This window comes from Sinocyclocheilus rhinocerous, unplaced genomic scaffold (genome assembly GCF_001515625.1).
Source record: "Sinocyclocheilus rhinocerous isolate Xijiao unplaced genomic scaffold, SAMN03320098_v1.1 scaffold798, whole genome shotgun sequence".
Taxonomy (NCBI): domain Eukaryota; kingdom Metazoa; phylum Chordata; class Actinopteri; order Cypriniformes; family Cyprinidae; genus Sinocyclocheilus; species Sinocyclocheilus rhinocerous.
The window spans coordinates 612,034-627,362 of record NW_015635037.1 but is presented as its reverse complement, the minus strand read 5'-3'; the positions used below and the strand labels follow the sequence as shown (position 1 = coordinate 627,362).

At 37.6% G+C, this 15,329-nt stretch overlaps 3 protein-coding genes across 9 annotated transcripts; 1 reads left to right on the top strand and 2 right to left on the bottom strand.

The window, feature by feature from the left end:
* Positions 1-898: 898 nt before the first annotated feature.
* On the bottom strand, positions 899-4,155 carry LOC107746284 (carbonyl reductase [NADPH] 1-like). Of its 4 annotated transcripts, none has more exons than XM_016560424.1 (5): positions 4,052-4,155; positions 3,730-3,928; positions 2,949-3,048; positions 1,711-1,818; positions 899-1,631 (listed from the first exon to the last, which is right to left on the bottom strand). In XM_016560424.1, exons 2-5 carry the CDS (start codon positions 3,913-3,915, stop codon positions 1,195-1,197), a joined length of 831 nt encoding a protein of 276 aa, XP_016415910.1. In that variant the 5' UTR covers positions 3,916-3,928; positions 4,052-4,155; the 3' UTR covers positions 899-1,194. The 4 variants fall into 4 exon arrangements, with proteins under 4 accessions (XP_016415910.1, XP_016415911.1, XP_016415908.1 ...); XM_016560425.1 differs by having other exon boundaries at positions 3,730-3,945; positions 4,052-4,119; XM_016560422.1 differs by lacking the exons at positions 3,730-3,928; positions 4,052-4,155 and adding an exon at positions 3,371-3,471 and having other exon boundaries at positions 2,949-3,247.
* On the top strand, positions 3,619-8,735 carry LOC107746281 (SET domain-containing protein 4-like). Its single transcript, XM_016560416.1, has 11 exons — positions 3,619-3,715; positions 4,397-4,499; positions 4,585-4,674; positions 4,761-4,798; positions 4,910-4,998; positions 6,233-6,662; positions 7,273-7,450; positions 7,705-7,786; positions 7,924-8,004; positions 8,166-8,289; positions 8,383-8,735. The coding sequence occupies exons 2-11, from the start codon at positions 4,424-4,426 to the stop codon at positions 8,512-8,514; spliced, it is 1,320 nt and encodes a 439-aa protein (XP_016415902.1). The 5' UTR covers positions 3,619-3,715; positions 4,397-4,423; the 3' UTR covers positions 8,515-8,735.
* Positions 8,736-8,903: 168 nt separating this feature from the next.
* On the bottom strand, positions 8,904-14,597 carry cryzl1 (crystallin, zeta (quinone reductase)-like 1). Of its 4 annotated transcripts, none has more exons than XM_016560417.1 (14): positions 14,414-14,591; positions 13,993-14,071; positions 13,790-13,867; positions 13,533-13,605; positions 13,390-13,434; positions 13,238-13,306; positions 13,007-13,140; positions 12,656-12,767; positions 11,990-12,010; positions 11,703-11,801; positions 10,875-10,987; positions 10,608-10,713; positions 10,004-10,049; positions 8,904-9,836 (listed from the first exon to the last, which is right to left on the bottom strand). In XM_016560417.1, the coding sequence occupies exons 2-14, from the start codon at positions 14,053-14,055 to the stop codon at positions 9,737-9,739; spliced, it is 1,059 nt and encodes a 352-aa protein (XP_016415903.1). In that variant the 5' UTR covers positions 14,056-14,071; positions 14,414-14,591; the 3' UTR covers positions 8,904-9,736. The 4 variants fall into 4 exon arrangements, with proteins under 4 accessions (XP_016415903.1, XP_016415904.1, XP_016415905.1 ...); XM_016560418.1 differs by lacking the exon at positions 14,414-14,591 and adding an exon at positions 14,284-14,403; XM_016560420.1 differs by lacking the exon at positions 8,904-9,836 and adding an exon at positions 9,838-9,882 and having other exon boundaries at positions 9,976-10,049; positions 14,414-14,597.
* Positions 14,598-15,329: the final 732 nt, after the last annotated feature.

Here is a 15,329-nt window from a genome sequence, read left to right as displayed (position 1 = left end):
TCACATATTGTTGCGAGCAATAAATGCTGGTACGAATGTGTAACCTGACACATCTTTATTTACTTCTTGGAAATGAAGCATTTATTTGGTACTTTAAATATCAGTGTATATACTGTACTACAGACATGGCGAGGATGCTGGATATTCAGTGGCCTCTTCCAAAACCAGTGCTTTCTTCCCAACTCTGCAGACATATTCATCAAATGCATTTCAAGAAGAAGCAATACAAACTAGGTGAGAAATATCATGGAATTTTATTTTTGTAATTCAGTTTACATTTTTATCAGTATTACTTATAGGTACAACACTCAACAGTTTGAACCCAACAAGATGACTGTTACAATCAACGGAGCAAAATTAATTATGAATTTAGGATTAATTGATGTATTTAATGTTTGTATTTGTGCATTTTGCATCTTCAAATATTTAACACACAAGGAGGAGTTCTAAACTATAGGTCTCGATCTTAAAGGCATAGTTCACCGAATTATGACAATTTGCTAAAGATGTACTCACTTTCAGGCCATCCAAAAATGTAGACGAGTTTGTTTTTCATCGGAACAGATTTGGAGAAATGTATCATTACATCACTTGCTCACCAATGGATCCTCTATAGTGAATGGGTGCCGTCAGAATGAGAGTCCAAACATCACAATAATTCTCCAGTAATGCACATGACTCCAGTCCATCAATTCTTGATGAATCTTGAAAAGCTACATGTTTGTAACAAACATAAAGCTGTTGGACTCTCATCATGACGGCACCCATTCACTGCAGAGTATTCATTGGTGAGTAAGTGATGCAATGCTAAATTTCTCCAAATCTGTTCCAATGAAGAAACAAACTCACCAACAACTTGGATGACCTCAGGTTGAGTACATTTTCTGCAATTTTCCACTTTTTTGGTGAACTATTCCTTTAAGACCACATAATTTTTGGTTGTTAATTGATATTCAATTTGTCAATTCACCAAAACTTTGATCAAATTTTAAAGCTTTTTGTGTAATATTTACAAAAATGAAGTACACAATGCCTATTGTAACTTTTTGGAATACCTGAAGTCTTCTGTCAAGGGTTCAGTCTGAATTCAGCCCAAAACTTTCTAGAAATAGCCTGTCTAAGTCTTGATGGTTCACTCTGGTGTGTCTGAACTTGCTTTGCAACACAAACACACACGATTACTCTTTCTAGCTCTCACCATGGCTGCACTTTCTTCTCTGAAACAAACTGCCCATGGGGCTCTTTAGCCCCAGCAGGCAGCAATGCCAAGTACACTGGAGTGACGGCGCCCTCATCTGGTGACTTGGTTGCATTTGGTCCAGCCATGTCAGTCCTGACCCATCCTGGACAGCAGGCATTGCATAGGATCTCATCTCCAGGCCTCTCTTTTGTCAGATTTCGGGCCAGGATTCTAGTCAGGGTGGTGAGGCCAGTTTTGGAGACCCCATATGCAGTGCTAGGCCAACCTTGCTCTGCGTGAAGCCCTTCCTGAGCGTCAAGGACGAATCGCTCCATCAACCCAACTAGCTCTTCCTCTGTAATGTCATTGCTTCGGAAACGGGCCTGGAGTTCTGGACTGCAGCGGCTTAAAGCCACTGAGCCCATTACACTGGAGACATTCACCATCCGACCTAGAAAGAAATATGTGTGTTTGAGGGAAGAAAATCACCAGACAAGCAGGTTCTGCAAGGTGTAACTGACATGACTTACCTCCTGGTTTGACAATGGGCAGGAACACATTGCACATATCTCTAGTAGCAAAGAAATTAGTCTTCAACGTCACATCTGCTTGGATGCCAAAGGGGGTCGTGTCTGCCACTGCCATGAAGAAATAAAGCATTGTTAATGTTTTTATTACACATAATACAGTAGATGAATTTATGACAGCATCTTAACACTTCTTGTGGTCTTTTTGTGATTTTGTGGGACTTGCTATATGAACACAAAAAGCATGGATGTGACTAGAAAAAGCCACCATTTTAAATTAATGGAAAATGCAAAAACATACTAAATACAGAGCCATTTTTAGGGGTAAAATCTAAAAATCAGCTAAAATCAAGTCGTTTTTTGATCATGTTTAAATATATATACAAATGCAAGCCTAATAAAATGAAGAAATTACATCTGAAAATATTCTTATAAGTAACTAGGCAATACACATATGCGACCCTGAACAACAAAACCAGTCATAAGTCGCTGGGGTATATTTGTAGCAATAGCCAACAATATATTGTATGGGTCAAAATTATCAATTTTTCTTTTATGCCAAAAATCATTAGGATATTAAGCAAATATATTTTGTAAATTTCCTACCGTAAATATAATATCAAAACGTAATTTTTGATTAGTAATATGCATTGCTAAGAACTTCATTTGGACAACTTTAAAGGTGATTTTCTCAATATTTAGATTTTTTTTGCACCCTCAGATTCCAGATTTTCAAATAGTTGTATCTCGGCCAAATATTGTCCTATCCTAACAAACCATACATCAATGGAAAGCTTATTTATTATTTATTCAGATTATGTATACATCTTAATTTAAAAAAAATTGACACTTATGACTGGTTTTGTGGTTCAGGGTCACATATTTGTAGGGATATTTATATATTATTCAGGCATCTGGTAGTTTAACCATTATATTATATATGATTTTTGTTATTTCTCCCACCAGATGCTTCCAATCTGCCTTCCATGCATTGGATTTTAACTACCTTTGCTCTGTTTTTAACTGTAATAACTGTAGAAAATAAGATTTTTTAATATAATATTTGTGTGTGTGTGTGTGTGTGTGTGTATACAGAGTTCAGATGCAAAAGCCTCTAAGTGCTGTTTAAAATTTTCTTCTAAAATTAGTATTTTTTATCAGGCTTCTGTGTGTAGGTTCAGTAATTTCACTTCAATGGCAATGAATAGGTTCAAGTGTTAATTTCTGAATAAATGATTTACTCTTGAAGGCGATGCCAGCGTTGTTGACGAGCACGTCGAGGCCGCCGTACTCCTCTGTGAAGAAGTCCCGCGCGGAGCGGACGCTGTCGGGGTCGTTGATGTCCAGCCGGTGAAAGAGCGGTGTCAGCCCCTCCTTCCTCAGACTGTCCACAGCAGCGGTTCCTCGACCGACATCCCGAGCTGTCAGGTACACGTCTCCGGCGAAATCCTTGCACATTGCCCGCACGATTGCGAACCCGATGCCTTTATTTCCACCAGTGACCAGAGCTACTTTACTGCTGCTCATTGCTGCGATGTGTCTGCAGTGGAAGAGAAACTGTAAATAAGACCATATTCCGTGACATAAACAGCAGCCTAATTGATAAAATAACGAAATTAAATGCATCTGGGAAACGTATGCATGATTAAAAGAAAAGTCGTACCTGTTCTACTCCGCGGTGATCAATTCACTTTTGTTTTGTTTTTTGTCTGTTTTTGGTGTGCGTCGCTACTGACTGCGCATGCGCGGAGGAATACGCTTGTATAAAGGATTGCTGTTCGATATCTATGTCATGTGCATTAAGTTTTGCTTGCTGATATAGCAACAGTTATGAGCTGTAAATCTTTTTTTTTTTTACGAAAATATTTATTTTAATTTTCTGTAAGTCCGAAGACAGTGACGTAACGACGCCTGAAGCACGTGATCCGGCTGTGTTTTTGACCATGTGGATGTGTATTTTGTTTCTAGCTGCGGTATAGAATGACATTACACCCGATATAAGCTTTAGGTAGTGCCGTTGATGTCCAGCCGGTGAAAGAGCGGTGTCAGCCCCTCCTTCCTCAGACTGTCCACAGCAGCGGTTCCTCGACCGACATCCCGAGCTGTCAGGTACACGTCTCCGGCGAAATCCTTGCACATTGCCCGCACGATTGCGAACCCGATGCCTTTATTTCCACCAGTGACCAGAGCTACTTTACTGCTGCTCATTGCTGCGATGTGTCTGCAGTGGAAGAGAAACTGTAAATAAGACCATATTCCGTGACATAAACAGCAGCCTAATTGATAAAATAACGAAATTAAATGCATCTGGGAAACGTATGCATGATTAAAAGAAAGGTCGTACCTGTTCTACTCCGCGGTGATCAATTCACTTTTGTTTTGTTTTTTGGCTGTTTTTGGTGTGCGTCGCTACTGACTGCGCATGCGCGGAGGAATACGCTTGTATAAAGGATTGCTGTTCGATATCTATGTCATGTGCATTAAGTTTTGCTTGCTGATATAGCAACAGTTATGAGCTGTAAATCTTTTTTTTTTGTACGAAAATATTTATTTTAATTTTCTGTAAGTTCGAAGACAGTGACGTAACGACGCCTGAAGCACGTGATCCGGCTGTGTTTTTGACCATGTGGATGTGTATTTTGTTTCTAGCTGCGGTATAGAATGACATTACACCCGATATAAGCTTTAGGTAGTGCCGTTATATGGAAACTTTAAGATGAATAAACCTGGCTGCCGCGCTGGGAGAAGAGCGAGGAAAAAAAGACGGAAAAAACACGATTATGTATACAAAGGTAGCTATTCAGTTTCTATGCTGATACATTGTAGTATAGTATATGACGTTTAAATGAATGTTTTATTTGTATTTTACTCCTGTAGTGACTCACGAAGCTCAGTTTGTTCTTTTGAGGAGATGGCTCAAAGGAAAAGGATTCACCTCACAGTCTCTCATCCCTGTCAACTTCCATGGCAAGTAGATAGTTTCAATGGTAGAGAGCTTGAAAAATACATTTTCACACGTAGTAGTTACTAACTCTTATATTTTTCCCCCTTAGATACTGGAAGAGGGCTTATGGCAAATCAAACTATCAAGGTAATTATTTGTATGAACTTGTGTGTGTGTGTGTGTGTGTGTGTGCGTGCGCATGCATAGGTCCAAAATCTGAAACCACATTGAAAATATGTTCATTTGTTGCCTTTGCAGGCCAAAGACAGTGTGATTTCCTTGCCTGAGAAATGCTTCCTGACCACCGAGGCAGTTCTCAAGAGTTACATGGGTGACTATATAAAAAGGTATTTGGACTGATTGTAATATTGTATTACATTATATAAAAAAAAAATTTAAAAAAATCTCATATATATATATATATACATACACAGTGGTGTGAAAAAGTGTTGGCCCCCTTCCTGATTTCTTAGCATGTTTGTCACACGTTAATGTTTCAGATCATCAAACAAATTTAAATATTAGTAAAGATAACACAACATGCAGTTTTTAAATGAAGGTTTTTATTATTAAGGGAAAACAAAATCCAAAACTACATGGCCCTGTGTGAAAAAGTGTTTGCCCCCTAAACCTAATAACTGGTTGGGCCACCCTTAGCAGCAACAACTGCAATCAAGCGTTTGCGATAACTTGCAATGAGTCTGTTACAGCGCTGTGGAGGAATTTTGGTCCACTCATCTATGCAGAATTGTTGTAATTCAGCCACATTAGAGGGTTTTCGAGCATGAACCGCCTTTTTAAGGTCATGCCACAGCATCTCAATAGGATTCAGGTCAGGACTTTGACTAGGCCACTCCAAAGTCTTAATTTTGTTTTTCTTCAGCCATTCAGAGGTGGACTTGCTGGTGCGTTTGGATCATTGTCCTGCTGCAGAACCCAAGTTCGCTTCAGCTTGAGGTCACGAACAGATGGCCGGACATTCTCCTTCAGGATTTTTTGGTAAACAGCAGAATTCATGGTTCCATTTATCACAGCAAGTCTTCCAGGTCCTGAAGCAGCAAAACAGCCCCAGACCATCACACTACCACCACCATATTTTACTGTTGGTATGATGTTCTTAGATGAGTGGACCAAAGTTCCTCCACAGCGCTGTAACAGACTCATTGCAAGTTATCGCAAACGCTTGATTGCAGTTGTTGCTGCTAAGGGTGGCCCAACCATTTATTAGGTTTAGGGGGCAAACACTTTTTTCACACAGGGCCATGTAGTTTTGGGTTTTGTTTTCCCTTAATAATAAAAACCTTCATTTAAAAACTGCATGTTGTGTTTATTTGTGTTATCTTTGACTAATATTTAAATTTGTTTGATGATCTGAAACATTAAAGTGTGACAAACATGCAAAAAAATAAGAAATCAGGAAGGGGGCCAACACTTTTTCACACCACTGTATATATATATATATATATATATAAATAAATATATACATACATACATACTGTTGTGCTGTTACATTTTTTAAATGGACCACGAGGTATCAATAAAGTGTATTTGTTTTTGGTTTCTCTCTCTTTCTAATTGTAGATGGCATCCTCCTGTATCTCCTCTTCTTGCTCTTTGTTGTTTCCTGATTGCTGAGAGACATCGTGGAGATGCATCAGAGTGGAGTCCCTACATTAATATCCTCCCAAAGACCTACACATGCCCTGTGTACTTCTGTGATGATATCATTGACCTTTTGCCGAGGAGTCTCCAGAAGAAAGCCACAGAGCAGAAAGAACAGTTTCAGGAACTCTACTGTTCTTCAGTGATGTTTTTCCACTCCCTCCAGCCACTCTTCACCCAGCCCTCAGAGGAGTTGTTTACCCAGGATGCACTGCAGTGGGCTTGGTGTAGCATTAATACACATACGGTGTACATGGAGCATGATCAGAGTGAATATCTCTCCAGGGAGAAGGATATCTATGCGCTTGCACCGTACCTGGACCTGTTGAACCACTGTCCTAATGTACATGTAAGAGCACCTAACAGAAATACACTACTGTTCAAAAGTTTAAGGTCTGTAAAAAAGGTTTGATTTTTGAAGTCTCTTATGCTCACCAAGGCTGCATTTATTTGTTAAAAAATACAGTAAAATCAGTGATATTGTGTAATATTACAATTTAAAATGACTGATTTCTATTTGAATATAATTTAAAATTTAATTTATTCCTGTGATGCAAAGCTGAATTTGCAGCATCATTACTCTAATCTTCAGTGTCACATGATCCTTCAGAAATCATTCCAATATGCAGATTTGCTGCTCCAAAAACATTTTTTCTTATTATTATCAGTATTTGAAACAGTTGTGATGTTTAATATTTTTGGTTTAAATCGTGATACTTTCTTGGATGAATATAAAGTTTAAAAGAACAGCATTTATTTGAAAAATAAAAATATTTTGTAACAATAAAAATGTCTTTACTGTCACTTTTGATCAATTTAGTGCATCCTTGCTGAATAAAAGTATTATTTTTTTCCCCCAAAATAATGACTTTTGAGTGGTAGTGTACTTTCTTACAAAACAATAAAATTGCATAGTTATAACTGTAAGTAAAGACTATAAACTTTCCTTGTTGTGGCAGGTTGAAGCTGGCTTTAACAAACAAACTCGCTGTTACGAAGTTAAAAGTGTTCAAGGCTGTAAGACGTTCCAGCAAGCGCTCATCAATTACGGCCCTCATGATAATAACAGACTACTTCTGGAATATGGCTTTGTTGCCTCTGGTAACCCCCACAGTGTAGTAGTATATGTTGATTTAGGTAAGGTAAATACATACAAATATTAAATATTCAACATGCAAATATTAAGTACTATGGAACTGCATTGATTGCTGTTTGTTGTTATTGTAGGAATAACAGACTACTTCTGGAATATGGCTTTGTTGCCTCTGGTAACCCCCACAGTGTAGTATATGTTGATTTAGGTAAGGAAAATACATACAAATATTAAATATTCAACATGCAAATATTAAATACTATGGAACTGCATTGATTGCTGTTTGTTGTTATTGTAGAAACACTAAAATTATGTCTAGATGAAAAAAACAAACAGCTAACACAAAAACTACTCTACCTAAGGGACAATGATTTTTTAAGGCAAGTAATATAAAATATTGCACGCTATTGTTCTTAAACTTTTATGTGTAATGTTGCAGTTCATGATAAGAGCTCATTTTAAACTGACTTAAATTCACAACAAAAATCAAGTTCCATATGTTTTCACTCTTCAACAGAAACTTAACGTTTGGGATGGATGGCCCTTCCTGGCGACTGATGACTGCACTGAGACAGCTGTCCTTAAAACCTGAGCAATAGTGAGAAGTTAACATCCTAAACACATTATTTGCATGCATGGAATTTCACTGCATGATAATGCAAAATACATGTCATTGTTATTGCTTTTACTTGCATATAGTTTATTTTATGCCATTTATTTGAATACATTCAAAACTGACTTTAATGCTGTTGTCTGTAGTTCTTGTTGGAAGAGTGTCCTCTTGGGGGCAGCAGTGAGCTGGGATAGAGAAGAGTGGTGCATTCACTCTGCCCTAAAGCTTTGCAATAACCTCAACGGTGACAATGTCAAGGCACTAGAGAGGGTGAGTCTAATTAAATCTATTCATTCTTAATGCTGCCTGTGTCTAATTAAAGATACGAAACCACTTACAGTCTGAGTCTTTTCATTTGTACAGCTATCACAGCTCAAACAGGGTGCAAACCTGTCTCTCCTTGAACAACTGTGTGTGGTGGAGAGCCTGAGACAAGAGGAGCAAAGGATTCTGGAACACACACGAGTGGTTCTTCAAAACCTCTGGGGACAATAGTCACTGTGGTAACAGTAGGGCATTCGGAACACTGAGGAACCAGAAGCCTCATGCTGTCACTGCCAAGATTCAAACATAAGCCAAGAGCAAGCAGATGTGGTTCAGCTTTGTGCTACAGCTCTTAACTGAATCACCTCCAAAACTGCAGGGAGTCCAAAATACTTAAAATAATACTTCACTCAGAATTGAACATTCTGTCATTTACTCACCCTTATGACTTTTTCTTCTGTGGAACACAAAAGGAGACATTTTGAAGAATGTTCATGCTGCTCTTTTCTATCAGTGTTGTTATTAGAAAGAAGAAATGTTGCAATGGCCAACTAACTAAAAATTAGTTGAAGTTCTAAAATAAATTCAAGATAAAATAAAATAAAAATGTCAAAAGCACATCAATTAATAAAGCTTAAGCTAAAATAAAATGAAAACTAAAAATATAAAATCTAAATTAAAACAGTTCGATGTTCACTGTCCCCTATTCACTTTTCACTGCATGGAAATTATCAGTGTGAAGTTGTTAGCAACATCTCCTTTTGTGTTCCCTGAAATAACATCATACAGATTTGGAACGACTTGCGAGTGAATAACTGATGAGAGATGAAATATCCCTATATAATGCTCCACCGTGTGGGATTTCTAAGCTTCAATCATTGTTTTTCTCCTAGATTGGCAGTTTGGGACATATGGTGGACAGGAAGATGATGGGACATTTAGGACAATGAGATCTTAACAAACACAAATCTTCTATTGAAAGCAAATGAGCTACATGCTGTGATTCTGGTAGGAGACTACTGATAATCAACTGCATACCTCTGAACAATGATGCCGAATTCTAGGTCAGCATCATCCAGTCCTTTTCTATACAGATCTGCCCATATTAATAGGCAAAAGAAATGGGATCAGATGGTGCCGTTAATAATCCATTGGGAATGCTCGACAAGGGAAAATCACATATACAGATGTCATAACTAGGCCAAAGTTCCTAAGAAAAAATGTTTTTATGTAAATAATTTCAAAAGTTTATATATACACACACTTTTTTTGTATAATGTAAATACTATTTGCTTTGTGATGCATGTTTTTTGGAATGCCCTGATTTCCATTCCATTTAAAGAATTCGAATGTTTTTAAATGCCAACAATCCATTCAAAGTGCAACTGACAAGAACATGAGATTTATAACAACTAAATTTACAGAATTACGGAAAACACATTTTGAGCCCTCTTCAAAGCTTGACAGCTATTCTTTTCCTCGTTTGCTTTCTCTGTACCATCTCCATGGAGACTGTAGCTTCATATAAAGGCACAGGGTCCTCCAATTGCGGCCTGTGCAGAGACGACAGTCAAATTCAACACCATTCACACAACAAAGCTGATTTCACACTTTCTCTCTCTGCATTACAAACACAGCCCACATACATTCAGTTTTAAGTTCATAATTGTGTAATTATTACTCTTTTTGTACAGACTCTCTGTTTATTCCTCATTCTCACCTGAAAGTCCCTGTGCAGAGTTTATCCATCACATCTTTCAGGATATCTGAGAGAGAGAGAGCAGACTAAAGGCAAATAACCCAGTTACAAACAGGAAACCACGTGTCCTTTATGTTGTTGACAAGGTCGTTCCAGTAGCCTGAGGACACTGGGAGAAAACCCTCGGGTCTCAAATACATCAAACTGTCATGGACTAGCAATATGCACACTCAGGAACCCAGTGACCTCATTGCAACATATAGCGGTTTCACAAAAAATGGCTCTGATACCATCTAGTCAGATCTCTTTTCTTCATTCCACTGGAGAGTAAAGCAGTGTTCTGTGTAAAGAATAAGGGCCAGAGTCATGTTGATGGGTCTATGTTGAGACTAGCCTTCATGGCAAGTAACATACAAAACAAAACGTCTACTGTATAAGACACTTTAGATAAAAACATCTGCTTAATACATAATAATAAATGATGCTAGACTGAGCTGGAAACATTGAGTATTTGATATTTCAAGGCTGATAAACAAAGCTGACGCTTGAATTGTTTGTAATACAACCGGACCAATCAGAAGGCAGTATTTGGTTAAAGACTAATGTAGTTTAAAGTAAAAGATACGAAGATATCGGCCCTGCTTGGCACGGGATGTTGTCCACACCTCGTCGTTAAGGAACGAGAGAGATGCTGCTTTCAGGAAGAGAATGTGGCTGTCAGGAGGGTCCAGCTTGGAAAAGAGGATAAAAATGATTTTATTAAATGTATATAAGTGTAAAGATTGATCCTGCTAGTCAATATTTGATTTATAGGAGGACAAAAAAATGCTGAATGTTTAGGAATACAAAAGAGATCAGTGAGCTGTGTTTTGAAGAAGCTGCTATTGCTAACCTGTAAGTGTTGTTCTGTGGTGACCCAGTGACCTCCAACTGAAAGAAGGGTAAGGAGGTCATGTTTATGTGGGCAATGCCTCTGTGCTTCTGGCTCCTCATCATAGAGTCTCACTGTTCACCAAAAATAAAAAAGGCTCAAAATCAGAGACTGCTGATTGAAAATGAACATGTATACACTGCGTTTGAACGTTTGGGGTCAATACAATTTAAAAAAATAAAAATAATACATTTATTTAGCAAGTAACAGCAAGGTCTTTACTTTTATGACAGTAAAAACTCTTACATTGTTACCAAAAACTCTATTTCAAATGAGTGCTGCTCTTTGGAACTTTCTATTCATCAAAGAATCCTGAAAAGAAAGTATCGTATTTGTAGAATGTTTCCACAAAAATATTAATCAACGCAACTTTTTCAACATAATAAATAATAAGAAGTTTCTTCAGCATATTTAAATCATTTCTGAAGGATCGTGTGACAGTAAAGACTGTAATAAAGGCTGCTGAAAATTCAGCTTTGCCATCACATTAAAATAAAAACAAATTAAAAAATATTTCACAATATTACTGTTTTTACTGTAGTTTGATCAAATAAACGCAGCATCGGTGAACATAAGAGACATGATTTAGGTTGATTTAATGTTCAAAAGCATTAAAAATCTTACCAACCCCAAACTTTTGAACAGTAAAATATGTATTTAAATAATAAATTGATATTGCAACACAACTGCGTAATGGACAGAAGATCAGTATTAATATAAATAATTAAAAGCACATATGAGACCACTTTGTTGAAATGGTTACAAATGTCATATAAAGTGATGGTAAACCTCCTGAATCAATGATGATGTCCACTCCAAGACCTCCAGTTTCTTCAAGGCACGAGTCCACCAAATCCTCCTTTGAGTCCCACACTCTGATCACTCGAGCTGAAGGAAGAGATACACTTAAGTACCGATGCTTACAATAAATCTTATTAACATTGATTAAGCATATCAAGCTGAGAGTGCATATACCGAATGACTATTCTCAAAGAATAGATTTGTTGTGAGGCTTATGTGAATATGATAGCCTGAATGAACACTTATAGAAGAGACTGCTGCCATAAATAACTTACCCAAAAGTGATTCCTGCACACCTTGAGCAAGTGCAAGTGGCACAAGGAAGAAACAAGATGAAAAAGAAAGTCAAATAGCCAAGAAAGACAAAAAGATGCTCAAGGGAGAAGTGAAAAGATGAGAAAGGCACTATCAGAAAAGGTTTGGCAATCAATATGAGTGAGTTTAAAGAAAGACAGAAATCTACGACAAATGAAATCAGTTTTGATTTCCAGAGTAAAGGATGGGGTTAGAAACTCTGAACTGCCAGCATTACAACACATCTTTGAAGTATGAGAAAATGCCCTCGGCGACAATCCAAACTTAAAGATTTCTACATTCGATTAGACTTGAATAAATTTGAGACTTTCCACTTGTACATAAAATGATCCCAGTGTGATGCTTTTCATATGCTCAGGAAATAAATCCACATTGCGTACCGTAAATATGAGAGGTAAACTTTACAAGAGATAACAACTGAAGATTAAAAGAGAGTTGCTCCATTTGGCATTTCCGTTTGTTTGGCGTTTATCAGGGATTTTCAGAACAACTCATGCCAAGTGTTTCATAAATCTACACTGCCAGTGAAGCGCTTAGTCAAACCAAGCTTAAACTTCATCCTAAGCTTCATGGGGAAAATGTCTTCGCTGTCATTCCTCTCCACAATGCTTCACTTCAGCACCCACCCACACTCGGACGGAGCTCTTCCAAAAACTTCTGGTCCTCCGGAGACAAAGCTGTAGCCAGGACTTTCACACCGTGATAGTGGGCGAGCTGAATAGCCAGAACTCCAAAGGGCTGCATGCACACAAAACCGGAAGTTAATGATAATGATTTGAGATTTTGAAAATAGGGAGCCAAATAATACAACCATGTTGATTCTGATGTGAGAAAATAGCTAAATAATAACAACAAAATCCATTTTCAAAATATCAGAAAAATCTTACCAACCCCAAATCTGAACAGTAGAGTATATACTAATCGGAGGCAAGCATCAGGAAGGTTTTTGACCTTTTGACCTCTGCACAGATACCTACACCAGCCCCATCCAGCACCAGTACAGTCTGACCCGCGGCCATCCGAGCCAGTGTGTGGAGAGCAGTGTAAGCCCTGAGACCGTCTTTAATTACTGCTGCTGCTTCAAACCAGCTCACTTTCTCAGGCTTCTGAACTGTTATTAAAACAGAAGCATATGGGAAATACAAAAGGTAGTGTATCTTTAAAGAAACTAGGTAGGACTATTGTCTATAATGTGATGTGTGCAATACCTAAATTATATTCATCAGTAACCACAACAGAACAAAGGCCAGACTGCTCAGCCTCCAGAGGGAGAATCCCTGAGATGACATGCAAATGTTTATTTGATTATACACATATAAAGCAGACTCTGATAAAAATGAGAGTCTAATAAAGTTCTTACCAACAACCTCATCATCTGGCTGGAAAAAGGTCACTTTGGGTCCAACTGGAAAATGATCACATCACATCAAGATTTATCAGTCAAATTTATTTGATAAGATGGTAAATGGTAATGGTGTCAAATATACAAGAAGTCATGTAAACCTTGAAGAACAACCCCAGCAATCTCCCTTCCAACTGGGACATGTTCTTTCTCAAGCTTGAGGTCCCCATACAGCTGAAAAACAGATCATGAATGCAAATATTCTGTATGAAAGTAAAACACAGTTTGTGAAATGAGGGTGATCTTTGCCTAAATAATGTCCATATGAGACACGTGCCTTGAGATTTGTTATTATATACCCAGTTGCTTTTCTGCAGGCCATTCACATCAAATCACCAGATGTTGACAATTAAATTACCTTAAAATCAACTGGACTTAGTGCACAGCTTTTCACTTGAACATTGACCTGATGGTCGCCAATGTTAGTGGGTACATTCTGTGAAAGAAAACAACGGACATCATGCATTTAGTACGAATTGATTATTACAGATTTCTCCAGGAAACTGTGGCTATGTAAATGCATGCAACAGAAAATGCAAAAGCATGATCATGCACTCTCACCGTCTCCTGTGAGACAAACTTCACATCACCCTGGTCTCCTGGTTTGCAGTAAAGTCCCTTCATGGCAATTCTAGCTGTTCTGTAATCAGATGAATCGATGCCCAATGAAAGATTAACACAAGCAACAGCAACAAGCTGAATGAAATACTGTATTAATACTATTATTATAATAATATGCAATACAGAACACTCTCTAAAGAAATTCACCACATTTTGTGTGTGTTTGCACTTGAACTGTGCAAGTTAAAGAATATAAGATCCAAATCATGCAGAATACGATTGCATACCAACTGAGCTACTTGTTTTACTTTGCAATATCCCTATCGCGATTCTCTGTTTAAAGCATCAAGATCGGTGTTATAATATCTTCTTATGTTATGCTATATCATATTTTTGCATGCAAGAGTATTTTAGAACCTACCAACATATAGACGACTGCGGTAGTGTTTTGTTCATTTCCTGCACGTGACTCCTCCTGTGTGACGTAGGTGGAGTAGAAATATAAACGCACAGAAGGGAAACGAGAACATCTCACAGCACAATCGGATGTGTGAGGGATTAGGTTAGGTTAGGTTGTTTATTTCCACTAAATATATGTCCTCAGTGAATCTAAAATATAGAGACCGAAGTAATCTAAATAATATAAATACATTTTAAATCAAGAAATAATTAAATAAATCAATGAAATGTAACATTTTATTTCTAATAGTAAATGAAAACACAGCAGTAACGTCCTGAGAAGTCGATGGGCTCAGCTTTCTGAGTTAGCAATGCTTGAATCGTAAACGATCTTAAACGATTAAACTCGAGTCGAGTAAACGACTCTCACGTGAAGCGAGAACTTTCGGACCGATTCGTAATTAGCCGAGAATGAACTGATATTAAGAGCAGAGTGTGCTGATTAAGAGTTAAGTAATTTACTTTAATAACCGTAGAAATATTACAAATAAAAATACTGAAAATATGTTTTCTACTTTACTGTATGTGTGGAGGAAAAAAAAGTTTTTTATTTCCATTCCACTAATATATACGCATCTAAATCTATAAACTGTCTAGTTGTCTTGTCAATACATTGAATATCATGCTGCGTTCAAGTCCTCCTGGGACGTTCGTACTTACAAGTTGACAAGTCGTAATTACGACGTCAGGTGCGTTCAAGTCAGTTTAGTCGGCACAAGATGGCGGTGTACCTAATTTTAATAAATCACAAGAAAATACAACAGGGTCTGTTAACTCTGCTTAAAGAAAATGAAGAGCAAAGAATTCGCATCAGGTGTGTTTTGCGTTTTTAATATATTTTTTTAGACTAGGATCCCAGTATAACTGATTTTCAGCAT